Source organism: Alternaria conjuncta, assembly GCF_024043145.1.
Source record: "Alternaria conjuncta strain BMP 0040 chromosome Unknown scaffold_39, whole genome shotgun sequence".
Lineage (NCBI taxonomy): Eukaryota > Fungi > Ascomycota > Dothideomycetes > Pleosporales > Pleosporaceae > Alternaria > Alternaria conjuncta.
This window is the reverse complement of record NW_026250128.1, coordinates 74188-93636: the sequence shown is the minus strand read 5'-3', so window position 1 is coordinate 93636 and position 19449 is coordinate 74188. Positions and strand designations below refer to the sequence as shown.

Below are 19449 nucleotides of genomic sequence, written 5' to 3'. Positions count from 1 at the left end.
CATTTTTGTCGAACGCTTGTCACTTACCACGGAGGATTCGAAGTCACCCCACCTGCGCATCCTTGTGGCTCTGCCAGCGAGGGGACTGCGTCTTCGATTGCCTGGGTGGTGAGCCTGCGCATGGGACTCATCGTGGTTCCTGAACGAAAGCATCACAAGCCGAATCGACGCGACATGATATTACAGTCGCTTTCCGTGCGCCGCCGCTATGTTCATCCTTTCAAGATCTCCGAGTTCGCAAAGGTCGTTGAAAGGATGTTGGGCACTTCACTCGCCAACGACTCTGATAGCAGGCGCTCGACGCCGATGGATCTGCTCCGGCCCTCGTGGTAACGACCGCTGCAACTTCGCAAGATTGGACGCCACAGCGACAGCAGCTTCCAAGCATTCAATGCAAACTCTTGGTGTAGCCTCGAATTGACGCAGCCAAAACCGAGGTCCGCCTTAGTCCGTCAATCACCTGTTCGCTGTCGAAGACGCTTTATTCCCCTCCGCATCTTATGATACCCTGTCAGTCGGAAGAGGCTCTGACTCCCCTGATGCCGTGGAACGTCGTGCCGTCCATTCGCTTTATTGATGCTGGTGTGTCCAGCATGTTTGTTGAGTATTTCTTGTTCTTTCGGACTTGCCCTTGCACTAAGCTCGGCGAGGTAAAACGTCTGGTAATACTGATCCAGGCCGTCCACTGTAGTGAAGAACGCCAGTTCTGCTTTCAAGGAGGCTTCAAACGATGTGCGCTCCTTAAACGGATCGGCAAGCAGCATCGCGTCCAGATAAGTCTTGCGAAGCTTACATTCTGTTTCTGGAGACCCCATTATAGCAAAAGCGCAATCAAGTTTGGACTTCTGGAGGCTGTAACGCCAAACTCCATCAGTATTTGATAAGAGCGGGTGGACTTTGTACAACCATAGATAGGCGTTAGCCCAGCGTTGTTTTGCCCTGTAATCTCCGTGGCTGGCTGCTTTCAAAACTTTCGGCCAGTAGAGATAAGATTCGACGTAGTCCCGCGCGGTACGGTGAAGGTACACAATCTCATGGTCGAACGCAGGGCGATTGCGTTCAGAATTTGATGTTTCCAAGAAGCCTCGGCATCGAGAAACGAGGCGCCTCCTCATTTGTTCAGCATTACGGCAAGCTTCATCCTCCTCAAGAGCTTCCCAAGGCGCCATGATACTGGAAGTCAGGTCATCGTCACTTGCGAAATGCATCCCTAACAGGGAGGGCGTATTAAAATGATGTTTCAGGCCAGCTTTGCTCTCCCGATGAAGTCGTAACAGGAGAAAGATCTGGCAAGCTTGTTCGTAGTATTGATCGTTCACACTGCGTAGGAGCTTATCGAAGAGTGCCTCCAGGTCAGAGGGTAGTGCGTCAAGGCGCGCTTGAAGATCGCGCAGGTAGTCCGCATTCGAAAGACCTTCCAGTAGCGACTCCACGACAAGGTGAACCCACAAGAACACACCCGATGCCTTTCCCACGATGCTTTGACATAACAACCTGGCCTCGGCTGGAGCGTCAAGCTGTAAGCGTAGGTAATGCTGGTTTTCGCGAAAGTTCTCGACTACGTATGTGGATATGTCTTGCCGAGTCAAATCCTGGAGTAGCAAGCTTGAATGGTCTTTGAACGCATCCTCGAAGGGGAGCCAGGGTCGACTCGCCACACATATCTTGACGTTTGGGCGTACAGCGTCCAAGACAAGCTTGATAATATCCTTCGGCTCACCGTCAAACTCGTCTAAACCGTCGATCATAATGAAGAACGATCGAGACTCATCTGATATGATATTCTCGAAAGCTCGCTTGAGCTCATACCAATCCCAGGGGAGCTCTAGACCACCACCAAAGGCAGCGAATTGTTTCCAACGCTCGGGAAACGCTCTGAGACTTAGTTCAGTGTCCCCCGAGAGACATTCGTGCAGCAAGGTCCGGAGGAGACCAAGACGCGACATCTGTATGTCGCTTCCCGAGTTCCAACAGTAGAACCCAGCTTTCGTGATCTTGCTTGGGTTACCTCGAGAACCAGCCCAGGCACTTAATTGCGCAACCAGAGTCTTGTGGTTGTAAAGAAACTTCATCAAAGTTGATTTGCCAGATCCAGGCTTGCCAGTGATCCAGAAGAGTCCGTTATCTCTTTCCCGGAGCCATGTACAGAAGCCGTACCGAGGCTGGAATAACCACTCAAATGTTCGTTTGTGCGCTCTCGGTATGCTTTCGGACCGATTGACCATGTGTTGAAAATACAGTCGAGGCAGCAAGAGGTCGCAGAACTGCTCATTTCGCGATTTAGATGTATTAGAACGTAGATGCCTTGAAAACTCTTCGACATCCCTTGCGTTTGAGCCTGTCCAGTTATTATCATAGACTGCCTCGAGTAACTTCATGTCTCTTTGATCCTTCCGCATTCGAAACCCACGTAGGTTGCTAGGGAACTTAGATGATGCTGGCCCCTCTACCATAGCATCTATTCGCTGTCTTAAACACATTAGCAGGTACGATTAAGCTCAGATAGTAATTGCATACCGAATCGACACCAGCACAGTACTATCCACCTGCTTCCGGATGCCGTCAAGCTGGCTAGCAAGTTTGGTAATCTCCTGATCGCTGTGTATACTCTTTAAGGCTTGATAAACACTTTTCCACGCGTTGCTATGGCTGCTTCCGCTTGCTTTGTTTAAAGCGTCGCGAAGCTTGTTCGCGGCAGCTTCGCAGTCTTTCATAAGCTGAACAAGTCGGGCATCGGCAGCAGAGAGCTTGGGAGGTCCTTTAGGTGTGGTAGGCGCGTACATGAAGTCGACACCAGCAGGCTCGGGCTCACCTTGCGGATCGAGAAGGCGCAACTCGTCGCACAACCCCAGAAGGTTTTGCGCAGCACTATGCAGCACTGTATGATCGGCAAGCTTGCCATCAGCTGACTGATAAAGCTCGTGGCTACGCGACACAAGGCTAGAGGCGAAGTCCACTATCTGTATGATGTTCCCAGCAATTCCCAGGGCAGCGAGCGGCTCCATCGTGGTTGATGCAAGGAAGCACGAGGATGAAAGCGGGGACCAGCGCTTTATGTATTAATACGATCAGGCTGAGGCTTCGGTCTACCGAGGCGCTTAGGCTTCATGTATGCAGGCAGTGCAGCATGCAGAATCCAGCTCCAATTACCTACATCGCATTTCATTGGAGGGGCCCACGGGATCAGCCTGCGATACGCATTCTCTTGGAAATCACGCTGCATCGCATCTTTTCGTATGCCTTTATTCTTGGATGGGATACAATGGATTGTGTCGCACAAGGCTGAACCGAGTTCTGACCTAGACAGCGACGCAGGCAAAAGACAATTCTACGCAACAACGTGGGGTCGCAGGTTTGATAGGATGGCTCGGGAAAACCGGTGAAGACGATCGGCGGTGCCCCGCGGAGATATTGCCGACTGCAGTCCTGTACAAAAACGGCTCACATCAATGGCCACCCAGCCCAAAAGGGGTCAGCAGTTTGTAGAAGAGCTGTCAATGTAGCTGGCCCACCCATCAAAGATGTCGCGATCATACTGTATGCCAGAGTAAGATCTTCATGTTCAGCCCGAATCAAGGCCCGGCCACAATCGGTACAATCTATCGTCGGAACAGGCATGTCACACACGATCATCGCACAGCCCCGGTCGTACTAGACAACAGCCTCAAGCGCAGAGCCTTGCGGGTTTCAGCTGCATACATTGGAGTGTGAGTTGCGAGATTGTTCGATATCAGCTTCAACTACCTCGTCTGATGGTAGATCGGGCCCTTCATCAGGACAAGGGATTCAAAGTTGCAGGGACATTGTTCGCACCGTCAGTCGGCTTAAATAGTCGTGGAACCGGTCTTGCGATGGAGCTGCCGTAATACAGGACGAAGCTGTGCTCTGCAACCGTGATCCGGAGTCATTCTTCGAAAGGAAGCCATGATTTTGCTCACCCGTCTTTGAGTTGACGGCACCCGACACACAATGCATCTTGCTCGTGGTGGCCCTTACGGTTCTTGTGGTCCAAACCTCGACCGGCGGCAGTAGCCGCAGCGGGCGCATTGACTAGGCCTGGTTCGGCATGCTCGCAGTGTACTTGGATGGAGAATTGGCATGCGTATGGCGCACTATGTGAGGGTACTGCTACTGTCGCAATGAGCTTGAGCTGTCGCTATGCAAAATCACGAAGCGATGAGCGCTCCCACTAAGTACTGAACTGCCGGGTAGCCCCAAGGAAACGACCGTCAGCGGAACAGCTCCGTCAATGATCAGCCAGCGAGTCAGCTTTGTCGCAAACGGTGCCATAACGCCTGGTCGCGGAAGCCCCGCGAAGGCCCTGCACTGCATCATCGCGTATACCGTGTTTCCGTATTGCGCCGTCGCACGTACGATGGCGATGTGATGTGTCCAGCGCCCGCCGGACCGGGGGCGATCTGAAAAACCAGCCTTGCTATCGCCCTACTTTTATTCGTCGAACCAGGCTCAATTGCTTGATTCGTGGATCTGTGGTATCGGGTGGTATCGGTGGAGGCGCGCGGGCGTAGGCATAGGTGGAGGAAGGAGGACGAATACCGGCTTCTGCTCGATCACATTTGTGAGTACGGAGCCGAAACCTGCGCGTGCGCGACGACTCACCATGAGTCGCCAGGCCTCGATATCTACCTACCCATCCGTAAGTATGCCCAAAGCTCTGGTTTCATCCATGGCCCATCGGTTGATGACGGTCTCTAACTGGGGAAAGCTGAGGAGCGCGAACCGTCAACAATCCAGCCACGCCACTAACGCAGTCATTTGAGCCGAATCTCCCATCGCGCAAGGAGCAGATGCAGCTGGAAGCAGAGCGCTTTCAGCGCGATGATGTCATGCCAGAGCTGGTACCAAATCTGACTGGTGGTGAAGTCCCTGCTGTTGTGCGGTGCGAGCCACCGTCGACGGAGTTGCTGAGAGGACTGGCTGCCGTTGATACTAGTCGAAGACATGCTCGGATCTTGTTCGCAGCGCGTAGTACGCAGAGATATGGGCTCGCTCATCATTGGCGTGTGATAAGTGTGAGTATGCGACGCGCACGGGGGGTCAACGTGACGGGACGGAGACTGCGAACGGCAGTCGGTAAGGGGGGTTTGGAGGTTCACACTAGAGAAGGATCAGCATCGCATCCGAGAAGACTCGTGGTAGGACGTACGGTTGGCTCCTTGTAACCTGCGCAGATGCTCTGCGCACCTAGCCAACCGCGACCCCTAAGACTGCCGTCAGTGACAGTGTCGCTTCCTCCCAGGGCTCAAAGATAGGGTTCTGGTGTCATCTACAATAAGTCGTCGTCATGCTGAAGTAAGTGGTAAGGGCACTACCTAGGTAGCCATGCGACCCGTGCGTGCGGTGCGGACCGGTGTTGTGTTGTGGGGTGATGCAGGCGAGGCGTGTCGACGGCGCCGCCATGTGGTATGTAGCGTAGACCGTGCAGCCGTCTCCGATGACCCGAGGAGCGTGCATCTCCCCGTTGCAATTCAAATTGTCGATTGACACAGCGGAGAATCCACCAGGCCCATGAACAACAAGAAGTCGAGCGTTCGCGTCATTGGCACCGTCATCATAGCGTTGCAAGGATAGGTGTCGACGAGCCGTGCGGCGCACTCGATAACCGCGCGTGGCCACTGCGCACCCCCGCGGCGAAGTTCTGCCCCATGCCAAGACCCAGATGGGACGGAGAGTAGCGTACCATCATCACGAACACCAAACCTTCTTACCCGGGCAGAAACATGGGGGATCCGTTCCTATAGCGAGAGCGCATGCTGCAATGGCCCGGACGGCGGCCTCCCCCCGAGCAGCGTCGTGAAGGAAACCGAACATGTTACGAAGAGGCTCATTGACCACTGTGCCACCAACGATTGCCCGCACGCAGCAAGCCGCACACCATACGCTTGCCGAAGGCTCATCCTCTATGGACAGCCTTGAGACCGCAGCCAAGCGATGCTACAGTACTTCCCAGTGTCATGGTGAGAGTTCGAGCGCACTCGCTGGGGAACGTAGGTCTGAGGAGCCGACAGGACGCACCTTCCCAAGATCCGGGGAAGCCTATACCGAGACTTGCAGCGCGAGTACTGGTTGCTCGCATTACCAACACCGAGCGCGTCGCAATACCGTTCAACGCTTCAGTCCCACTATACGAACCTACCGATCCTCGCTGCTAAAGCTGAGCCTCCCACCAGTCGCTCCCTTGGCATCTCGCTATGGCCGTCGTTACGCATCCCAGAGCGCGACTTGTTTAGCTCGCGCGGCTACAACTTTGCGACATACCAATGCTACCGTACTACGATGAAGCGTTGCCACCAGCGCGTCCTTGGCCTTCGCAAACTATTGTTCAATCCTTTCCCGCCCTGACCAACTGTTTCCCGACCGCCCTCTGCCATCATCACCTATTCATCAACCTTCTTACAGCATCCTCAACTATTCCACCGCCATCCTCGCCGTCGGCAACTCTTCGCCCAAAATCCCTTTACGATCCTCAAGCAAGGCGCGCGCCCTCCGCCATGCCCCGCCATGCCCCGCACAGGCATCTGCACAATCCGAACGATACCTGATACGCACAATCCCGACGCGAACAGAGCAGCCTTCCCGGCCATCCATCCGCGAGGCTGGAAATCGCCACAAGAATGGCGGGCTAGTGGGTGGGCGGGGCTCTTCCGAACAGCGAAGGAAACAATGCTAGTGAGCGGGCTGGGAATAGCGGGCAGCGGGAGTGAGAGCGCGCGTCTGTTAGGGCTTAGGGGCTATGTCGTAACTAGCAACACCTGTAACGAAGTGACGAGCGACACAGAAGAGGCTGGGAGGCTAAGAGGGTTCGAGGTAGAGGAAAGGGACGCCGGATGACGGTGATGTCGGGTAAGCCTTACCCACGTTGCTTCGTATAGGATACGGAGAACTACCCGTAGAGAGAGACTAGAAGCATAGCACAGTAAAGAACAAAACTTACTAGGTTTAGGTTAAGTTTACTACGCAACATAGAGAAAATTAAAGTAAAGTTTTATTTATCTATAATCTTTTTTCTCTATAAACTTTTAAATATACTTTATAAAACTACTATTAATTAAAGTAGAAAAGAATATAGAATTAAAATATTACTATATATAGTCTTTATCTTTAATTCTTTATTATATATTATAACTATAAGCCTTTAGTAAAGAATAAAACTTACTAAGTTTAGATTAAGTTTACTATATAATATAGAGAAAATTAAAGTAAAGTTTTATTTATCTATAATCTTTTTTCTTTATAAACTTCTAGATATACTTTATAAAACTACTATTAATTAAAGTAGAAAAGAATATAAAATTAAAATATTACTATATATAGTTTCTATCTTTAATTCTTTATTATATATTATAACTATAAGCTTTTATATATATATTCTTTACTAAGGTTTTTATTTATAGCTTTCTAACTAACTATAATTATTATTTATAGTACTAAAACTAAAAATTATTTCTATTTATAGTATAAAAGAAGCTTAGTGTAAATAAATTATCTTAAAGAATTTAGGCTAGCTTATAATTTTCTACTATTTACTTCTTTTCTATACTTTTTTTTTATCTATTTATTATATATAATAGTCTTAATATATTTACTATATTACTATATTTCTACTTATTATATACTATACCTACTATAAACTTTATATAAACTATTTTTTATAATTATAATATTATAGATTAAACTTATAATCTTAATCTAATTAGAACTAGCTTTAATTAAGTAAGAAATATTAAAAGTTTACTATATAGATAGATTTATCTATATATACTATCTTATATAATAAAGATATATATCTAATAATTAATTATAGTATATAGTGTTTTTACACTATATTACGTTAACTTTATATTCTTAGAATACTTTACTTTAGACTTAGTTATTAAGTATATATCTACGCGTAATAATAAGCTATTACTACTACTACTACTAATTAAGCACTAGCTCTAGAGCTTACTATATTAAGTAAAATATCTAAGATTATTATTATTAATACTTATAATAGCTATAAGTACTACTATCTATATATAATAGTTAAGTAAGTTAGTAAGTAACTTACTAGAATATTCTATAATATATTATACTATAATAATAAAAATTATATAAGTATTATACTAGAAGTTTATAGATAGAAAGATACTATACTTATTAAGTAAATAGTTTATAAAAGTAATTACTAATACTAGTAAAGAATAAGTTTACTTAAATAAATAAGTAGATAGAAAGTAAATACTAGCTTTTATAATAAGTATAACTCTTTAGTAAAGTCTATACTTAACGTAATAAAAAACTATTATAATAGTAATATTCTAGAATATCTAAAGTACCTCTACTTCTAACTCTACTATTTTATTAGTAAACTAATTCTACAGCGTAAACTAGTCTAAAAAGAGTAAGATCTATTACTAGTATATAGAAAGACGTATTTCTAAAAAGGTTAAAATTCTACGTTTAGAGGTATAGATATTAGGTAGACTAAGGCTTAGGTTCTTAGCGCTACTACTTCTAGTGTAGTAGTTAAAGCTTTTAAAATTTAAAGTAGTAAGATAACTATTCTATAAATACTAATATCTACCTATACTATAGTAAAGAGAATTATAATATAATTATATATTCTTAATAGCTTATAACTAACTAAGCTATAGATTATAAAGTAATAAAATACTTAAATCTTAGTATATAAAATTATGCTTCTATATATATACTCTCTATTCTCTATCTCTATTTCTATTCTTATTCTTATTCTATAGCTTATAGTAAATTAGAGATCTAAAAACTTATTAAAAATATAAATAGTAGCTTAAATCTAATACTAAAGCTATACTAGTACACTAAATAAGCTTTTAACTACGTTACTACTCTTTTATAAGTTCTTCTAGTGTTAGTAAGTATATCTATCTAAAGCTAATCTTATTACTAGTTATATTATCTTACTTACTAAAGCTTAATTAAGCCTTTTATTATTACTATATTAATTACTTTTCTCTTAAACGCGTTACTACCTCTATAAGTTCTCTTAAGGTTATTATTCTAAAAGCTATTATAGAGGCTACTATAAACTACTCTATTCTAGCTATACTAGAGACTATTATAAGCGTCTAACTCTACTATTAGTAATATCTAAAACTAATTATTAATAGATTTACTACTACTTCTCTAATATATATAAGCGCATATCTTCTAGTAATAAAAAAGTCTACTTTTAGTAGTTTATTCTTCTAAGCTTTTAGTTTTAAAAAGTAATAGCTAAGAGTTTATAACTACTAAATAAAACCTAATTACTATTAAGATTAGTAATACTCTTTTAGAATACTTATAGAATACTAACTATATATATCTCTACTAGATAACTTCTAAGTCTAACTAGTATAAGTTCTAAAAGAATTCTAAATCTAACACTAAGACTAGTACTTTCTTCTATTCTATTAGTATAGGCTAATATTATACTAAGAGTAATATTATTTACTATAATAAGATTAATATTACTATTACTAATACTAAGAACTTCTAGAAGAATATTATATAATAACTAAACTTCTAGTAGATATTTTTTATTACTATACTTATTAATCTATATAACTACTCTAATACTATTTATATTTATCTACTCTAGAATATTAAGTATAAGAAGATAGTTAATAATATATATATTTAACTAAATAAAGTAGAGTTAGCTTTTAATAAAGCTTTATAAAACACTAGCTAATCTATTAGTATAGTTAGTAATATAACTTACTATAAGAAGTTTACTAAAATCTACTACCTTACTTCTAAAGTAGATTAACTTAAGAAACTTACTACTATATCTAATATTTATAATAATTCTATATTTAAAGCTATTATCTAAGAATATAATATCTTATATACTAAATATAATAATCTTAAGTAATAGATTAAAAACCTTAGTTACTATAATAATAAATCTAAAACTAGTTCTACTTATATATAACTTAAAGAGAAGCTTTAGAAAAAAACTAAAAGTGCTAACTAGTAGTTTAATAAAGCTAAGGCTATTACTAAAGTCTAAGATAAGTATAAGAGTTAAGTAGATTAATATAGTATTAAGCTTTATAATTATAATATTAAGTATACTAATATAATAGCTAATAAGAATAAGATATATAATATCTTTAATAATACTTTTACTAAAGCTTACTATAAAGTTAAAGCTATTACTAACTAACTTCTAACTTTATTATATAAAGAATTAAAGTTAGATTCTTTACTTTTACTAATAAATTGCTAGTGCCTACACTAGCTATCTACTACGTTTCTTTATCTTTTATAGCTATAATTATTTATACTTAACTATTAAAATATATCTCTAGATATTAATAGTAGTATTATAATTATATACGCTTTTTTTTCTTAATACTTACTATACTCTATATACTATTATATATTATTATTAAAGTTATACTAATATATATAGTTAAAGTTTATATATAACTTTAAGTAAACTATATAGATATCTTATAGTATATTAAGAATACTAAGTCTATATATATTACCTTTCTATCTACTCTTTAGTGTTAGTACTTTTATATCTACTTTATAATAAGTAGACTTACTATATAATACTTAGTACTTCTATTTACTAATTACTAGTTTTAGTATTATTATTACTATAGCGTACGCTTATATTATATCTACTATCTACTATAGTATACTTATACTAGGTATTATAGGTTATCTTTATCTACTTAAGATATACTTTATTTTAGCGTAATAAATTAATACTTATAATACTTTATAGTTTATCTATATATAGTATATTTATTATTTCTTTTATTAACACTACTATATTAAATATATAGATTTAGTTTTTTAGATTTATATAATACTATATAAGTTACTCTATTTATATTATTATAATACTTATATAAATTACTTTATTTATATTATTATAATACTTACGCTAGTTACTCTATTTATACTTTTATAATATTTATACTATTACTTTACTTAAGCTTTTAAGCTATTCTTACTAGTTATTTAATTTATACTTTTATAATATTTATAAAGTCTATATTCTTTTAGTTTCTACTTTACTAGCGCTAGTTATCTAATCTCTATTACTATATTATTATATATATTACTATATCTTCTTTACTTTATTTTAACTACGTATTTTTCTATCTATATTATTATAGTATATATATAAATATCTTATTTATATTATCTAACGCTAGCCTACCTAGCGCGTAAGATTAGAGAATACTAATAGTTTTACTAAGATAATTATATTACGTTTTACTCTATAGAAAACTAAAAGTAAGTATACTATATTTCTAGATAATAACTTAATCTACTATAATAAAGTATTAGAAAAATAATATATATAGTTTTTTTTTATAAGTTATCTTAACTATATAGATTATTATATCTATTTTATCTAACTATATTTATAGAGTACTTTTACACTATCTTATCTAATTTCTAATTTCTAATTATACTTTTCTTTATAGTTAGCTTATACTTTTACTATACTTATTCTTTAACTCTACTTAGCTTTTATTAAATATTAAATTCTATTTAGTTACTAATTTTCTTTACTAAAGCTTACTAGAATAAATAAATCTAGTAATAATAGTTCTTACTAGAGTTTAGTAGTCTAATTATTATATTCTAAGGCGCCTATACCTATATTCTTCTTATCTTTCTTTTTTAAACTATTATTTTTATTTTTACTTTTATCTATCTTATAGATCTTACTATAAGCTATATTTATTACTATTTTAATACTTAGTATAGTTTTTCTAGTAATTAGTACTTTTTTAATACTTTCTAGATCTAGCTACTTTTCTAACACTTAACTAGCTTTATATATATTAAACTTTTTCTTTCTTAGTAGCTAAAGAAATAGGTTTAACTTATCTACGCGTAATATATATTTAAACTATTAGTTTAATATTTTCTTATATAGAATAAGAAGTAAACTACTCTAATCTAAGTTTTATATAATTATATACTACTATATTACTAGTTTAAGTTTTATATAGAATACCTTATAGTCTACTCTAGATAGTAAATAGTAGACTAGCTAAATAAGTTCTATAATAACTTTACTTTATACTTAGTTTATACTATAATAGTTATATATAATATCTCTACTAGCGTACTTATCTTTTAGTTAGATCTACTCTATTTTACGTATATACGCCTATCTAAGTAATACTATTACTTATTATACACTAATATAGATAGCTACTATTACTATTTTATACTTTATATATATATTCTATATAAAGTAAAAGTCTTAGTTTACTTTATCTTTTAGTAAACTTCTAGATAATATAGCTATAACTATTTAGAATTACTTAAAACTTTAATAATTACTAAATTATTTAATAAATAGAGTACTTTATTAGCGCTAGTTTTAAAAAAACTATTAGATATTATACTATAAACTAGTATTACTAAACTAGCGCGTCTTTACTAAAAATAAAGTTACTTTAGTATATAGTATATTTATAGATATATAAAATACTCTATTACTATTTATCTTTCTACTAATTAGCTATATAATTATTATTTTATCTTTCTTTACTATATTATTATAAGCTTCTTACTTTTTCTATAGTATATTTACTATAGGCGCCTATAGCTCTATTAGATAGTATTACTTTATTTATGTAGTCTTACTAAATTACTATTTTATATATCTTTACTTATTAATTATTATTTATAACTATTATTATATATATAATTTTCTATTTTATTATTATATTCTATAGTAGACTATTATTCTTCTCTCTTTCTTTATTTTTCTACTCTTTCTTCTTCTCTCTAGCTACTATATCTTTTTCTCTAGTAACTATATTTTTCTTTACTTTATTTTCTATCTTTTCTTTTACTTCTTTATTTATATTTTTTTCTATATTTTTCTTTATTTTCTTTTTTACTTTTTAAATAACTTCTTCTTCTATTTTTTTTTTTACTATACTCTATACTTCTTTTATAATAGTTTCTAATATATTTTTTTCTATATTATCTTTTCTAACTATTTTTTTATTATTTTTTTTTCTTTCTACTATTATATTAATAACTCTTACACTAATAGTTAGATTATTTTATATATATTAAAGATATAACTAAATAGTTATACTTCTATTATACTTAGAAATAACTAGTTTATTATTACTTAACTCTACGCTATTTTTATTAGACTATATAAATAAATTACTAGTAGAGTTTCTACTAGTTAAACCTCTATTATAGAGGTTATATTTACTATTCTTTATATTCTACTACTTCTATTATAATTACTTTATATATACTAGAAAGAACTAGTTTATCTAGCTCTATTAGTATTAGATACGTAGACTTTAAGTTAAAGTCTGCTATAAGTAGTTTATACTACTTTAGTTTTTAGTACTTACTTAGGTTAAAGTTTATAAGATTCTCTAGATAATATCTAAGTTAAAGTTCTAAACTTTAATCTTCTTATAGGTATTTTATATCTACTAACTCTTTTAACTTTATATAAAGTAGATATACTTCTATATAAGTAATAATATACTTATATATTTTATATAATTTTAACTATAGAGTAAGATATCTACTAGCCTATAGTTAGAGTATACGTAGGTACTAAGAACTATTTACTTCTTATCTAGATATAAAACCTTTACTATTTAACTCTAATATTAAACTTTACTATCTAGACTAGATATAAAACCTTTCTACTTTTATATAATACGTACCTTTAGTATCTATACCTAATATAAATCTATTATATTTATTTAAGTAATAAAATCTTTATCTTAAATATTAATATATCTAAGTATAAACCTATTATAAAATTTATTACTTTAGTTTTCTATTCTATGCGCGTAATAAGTAGGCTAGAGTCTATAATAAAACGTAATATATTATATATATATAATAGTAGTATATTATATAAAAAGTATATTAGAATAAATAGATTTAGTCTACGTTAAGTTATTTTATATATAAAGGTTCTTATAGAAGATAGAAAATATACTAGAATATAACTACTATATATATAGAAGAAAGTTTATATTACGTAAGTATAATATATATTCTAGAATAGAGTTATTATTTCTCTATTCTAGCTATTATATACTAAAGCTTATTAATTATTCTCTATCTTACTATTAATAGTAAGTATACTATTAGTATCTAAATTAGCGTAGTTAACTTTAGTAGTATTATTAGTATTAATAATAGTTTTATAGCTTTTAGTAACCTTATAGAGTATACTTTTACTTACTTTAATATAACTATAAAGTTAAGCTACTTCTACTTTAGCTATATTAACTTTATCTAAGGCTTTAGCTATCTTTAGCTTTTCTATTATAATATTACTCTATAGCACTACTACTACCTTCTCTAAGTAGGCTATTTCTACTTAAGTATAATATAACTCTTTTTAATTTATATATAGCTTTTCTACTAGATCTTTTACGCGCTTAAACTCTACTTTAATTTCTATAGAAATATACTTAAAGCTTAATATTCTATAGTAGATATATACTAACTTCTTACTATTCTAAACTAAAGTAGAAGTAGTAACGTGTTTTAATAACTACGTAAAGAGAAATAATTAGCGTAGAGTATAAATATAGATAATATTCTTAATAGATATATCTTTTAATAGTATAGTAGTACGCGTAGTATATTTATACTTAGCTAAGGTAAAACTATCTAGTAGCTTTCTTTTACTTTAGAGAAGCTCTACTATATCTATAGCTCTAGTTCTAGACACTATATCTATTTAGTTATAGTAGACTAGAATATTAGTAAATATTACTAGTATAGAGCTTTATTACTTATAAGATAATTATAGATATATAATAATAGAAGAAGATATAGTAGATATAATATAGAAAGAGACTAGAATAAGAAACGCGTTACTATAACTAAGTTTAGCTTTCTATATAATAGTATATAATACTAATATTAGAGATTATACTAAACTTATTTAAACTTAGTATAATATAAAACTATTATATTTACTTATACTTAAAAAATAATATATCTTTACTTAAATACTTCTTCTCTACTATATCTTTAGGCTCTATAGTACTTACTAGACGCTACCTAACCTAAATATATCTATAACTATTATTTAGATTATAAGACTAGAGTAGAAACTATAGACTCTTTAGGTTATTATAAATATAGTTCTATTTCTCTATATCTTTAAATATAAACTATTCTAATAGTAGAGAGTATTTCTTTATTAGTATTATTATTATATTCTTAATTATATCTAATAGTAGTACTACATGTTTATTATACGTAATAATAAAATTATACTACTTTAGAAATATTACCTCTTATAAGCTCTTAACCTAACTATTCTTAACTTTCTCTAGTAATAGTGTAAAAGCGCTAACTCTAAATAATATCTTAAAATAGCTTTATCTTTTTCTATATATTATAACTTTATTAAACTTTATCTATTCTCTTCTATATATCTACTTCTCTACATTCTAACTATAGAGTACTTTTAGTAGATATATTTTTATAAATATTATAACTCTCTATTCTAGTCTCTTTCTACTACTTTTATTCTAGTACTTTTTAATAATTTATTTTATTTCTAACCTATCTTTATAAAGCTTAGTATATTTAATATAATATTAAATAGTTATATATAACTTTACGCTCTCTATAAGTATTACTCTATTATATTTTATTTTATATACTTTTTAAGATTATATATTAAGACTATAGATAGAAACTATATTATTATACACTAGTAACGTAGTATTATTACTCTATATTATAATTTATAGTAGCTCTAGTCTCTTAGTAGCTTACTACTACTAAACTCTTATTAGTACTAACTAGTTCTAGAACACTTTTTTTAAGATAATACTATATCTAGCGTAAATTAAATTCTCTACTATAGCTAGACCTATCTTTCTCTACCTTTTTATATACTTTTAGTATATAAGCTACTTTTTATTTATTCTAACTTTTATATTAAAGTTATTTAGTAGCTTCTAGATAGAAGCCTAGTACTTCTTCTAGTACTTTAATTTCTTAACTTAGTATTTCTCTATTACTTATTTTATACTACTACCTAAGCTCTTTCTCTAGTATTATTATTTCTTTAGCTAGATTATTATTTTATCTACTATATTCTTAGCTACTTCTAATATTATATTATCTATAAAAGTAGTACTATCTATATCTACTTCTACTTTACTCTCTCTAACTTTAGCTTTATTCTAGACTAATATTAAAAGTACTAGTATTACGCTTATAAGAGTAAGTATATTATACTTATTAGAAATTTATAATACTAGATTCTTTTACGTAATACGCTTATATATCTATACTATAGTATAGAATAGTAACTAAGATATTAATAACTTCTAAGAAGCGCTACTATTATAAAACTCTAACTAGTAAGTATTAGTATACTCTTTCTTTAGAAATATATTATTTACTATAGTAGTAGATTTATAAATACTATTATTCTAGCTATCTTAGTACTTACTAAATATAGTAATAGGTAGAAGTATAAGTATACTTATAGAAATAGAAAATTTATATTATATACTAGCGTCTACTAGCCTATAACTCTTTTTTTATATCTAGTAATAATAGAATTATACTAATTATTAATCTATACGTGCTAATTTAGTATTTATATTAGACTAGTATACACTATCTTACGCTGCTAATTACTAGTATAGCTACTTAACCTAAGCTTTAGACTATAATACTAAAGTTATACTATTATTAAATGTATAACCTCTATAGTTATAAGATCTAGAACTACTTATTTATACTTTAACTACTCTAGCTATATATTTCTATAGCTATATTAGAGTTAGTAAAACTTTATTCTTTTTTTTTCTAAATACTAAGATACTATTAGATAGACTTCTATAATACGTCTCTTTACTATTATAGCGTTTTTTTAGTTTACTCTAAATATAACTCTATCTATAGTAACTAGCTTATCTATTCTATATTACTCTACTACTACTTATAGTAGTTACTACGTACACTAATCTATTTACTTATTTACCTTAAAATTAGTATTATAATTAGGCTACTATTAATATTATATTAAATTCTAGAAATTTTTTTTAAAAAACTAATCTATTACTATAGAAGTCTAGTACTATTTTTATTTACTTATCTACTTCTAGAACTTCTACTATTAATTAGGTATTATACTTATATTTATACTATACTGTCTTTTATTATATCTTTTTCTCTACTATTACTATAAAATTACTAAAGATCTTCTACTATTATAAGAAATAGAATATTCTTATTTATAAAATCTATAGAATTACTATTCTACTAGATAAGTTAGTAGTCTACCTTAGTATATACTAGAGTCTAGTAGTAGATAAATATTATACTATTATTAACTATCTAGCTTTTATTATTTTATCTTTATACTAATATTACTTTAATTTTATTCTTCTACTTATTTTAATTAAATCTATTAAGTTTATCTCTATAGTAGATAGGTTAATATATACTATAATAGAAAGTATCTCTTCTAGAATATACTAGTATATTACTATAGAAGATACTACGTAGAAACACTTATAAACTTATATCTATATCTACTATTATATTTCTACTAACGTAGACGTAGCTAAATTATATAGCTCTAGTGTAATAGCTTTCTTCTTAAACTATACTATAGCTATATCTTACTAGCGTTTATTTAACTATATAGTGTCTAGTACTACTACTATATTCTTCTTTAAGATTACCTAGCTATATTCTACTACTATAGCGCTTAGTAATAATACCTTTAAAGCTATACTAGCTAGCACTAAAAAGTATAAATTAGAAAAGTTTACTAGTATTTATAATATTCTTTCTAAAGAGAGTAACTAGTATTATAATATAAGCCTATAGCTTATTTATATAAATTTTACTATCTATATAGATAGTAAATCTAGCGTAGAGCTTCTTAAGCTTATAGCGCTACCTCTTAAGAAAATAAAGCCTTTTAAGTAGTTTCTAGTAAACTATATCTTAAGTATAGTATAAATATAAATAGCTATCTATAACTACTTTTCTTACTATATCTAGGCTATAGTTATACGTAAGAGAGAATTCTATAGTTAGCTTATATAGCTTTTATAGTTATATATATATAACTCTATTTTATATACTAGCTCTCTCTAAACTATTATTCTTTATGTATAGCGCTTTTAGCACTAACTACCTAGCTATTTTTTCTACTTCTAGCTTACTCTCTAATAGCTTATAGCTTTCTAAACTTTTAAAAGCTATATTACTTCTTTTAGTATACTCTATCTACTTATTAATACTAGCTCTAACTAGATAATACTTACTATAATAGAAGTTCTTCTCTATAATCTATAGCTCTTATTACTACGCTAAAAAAGTACTCTAAATAAAAAAAAACTCTTACTACTTATATTTTTTACTATTCTAGGTATTACGCTAAATAGATATAAGTAGGTCTAGTTTTACGCTACTAATCTATTAGCTCTAAAGAAATTTACGCGTCTAGCCTTTATTTACTAGCTATAGTTAGACTTTAAGTCTACTACTACTTTTAATAATAATAATATTAATAAAAAGAAGTTTACTAGCATATTAACTATAGAAGAATTAAATACGCTATAGAGCTACACTAATAATAAAGTAGAAGCTATACTTCTAAAGTAAAGTTATTTATAGTTAATAGTTAATTATATAATACTAATATAGTAGATTATCTTAATAGTAAAGTATATAAGCTACCTCTAGTACACTAACTATATAAATAGATTTATAATATAGTTTAGTAACTAGCTTATCTACTATAAATTTATATTAAGTATATTAAATTTCTAAAATATAATCTACTATCTCTAGGCTTAGATTAAGAAATAACTATATAATCTTTACTACGTTAATACGCTTAATAAACTTTCTTCTATTATATATACTACTCTTAGTAGTATAAAGTCTATATTATAATATAATAACTTATAGTTAGTATTTAATAAGTCTAATAATAACTACTTTATCTAGCTTAGAGAATAGATTATATATTATATATAGATACTAGCTACTAATAAGAAAGTAGCTACTAAATAGTATTTCTTTTTTAATTCTACTTTCTATAACTCTAACTTTATTTATTATATTAGAGACTATATCTAGTGTCTAAATAAAGATATAGTAGTATTAGCGTACCTAATCTTAAACGCGCCTACTTAGAGTACTAAGTTAATAAGTTACTATATATAGAATACTATAAGTAGTAAAATATATAATATTTTCTTTCTTAATAGGTTAGTGTTACTAGCGCTATAGTACTATAAGAGTTTTAATTATAATAAAACTCTAAAACCTATTTACTAATTTCTACTATAATCTATAGATAATATCTTTATCTATTATATATAAATAGTATTACCTTTCTATAAGTATTTATAGTATAATCTTCTAGTGTATTATTTACGTAAT

The 19449-nt window shown here is 32.4% G+C and overlaps 1 protein-coding gene across 1 annotated transcript; it reads right to left on the bottom strand.

Annotated features, from left to right (window-relative positions):
- Window positions 1–2374: 2374 nt before the first annotated feature.
- J4E85_011638 (uncharacterized protein) lies at window positions 2375–3005 on the bottom strand (the record flags this gene model as incomplete). Its single annotated transcript, XM_051475839.1, has 2 exons — window positions 2375–2426; window positions 2518–3005. 2 exons carry the CDS (start codon window positions 3003–3005, stop codon window positions 2375–2377), a joined length of 540 nt encoding a protein of 179 aa, XP_051320354.1.
- Between the last annotated feature and the right edge of the window lie 16444 nt (window positions 3006–19449).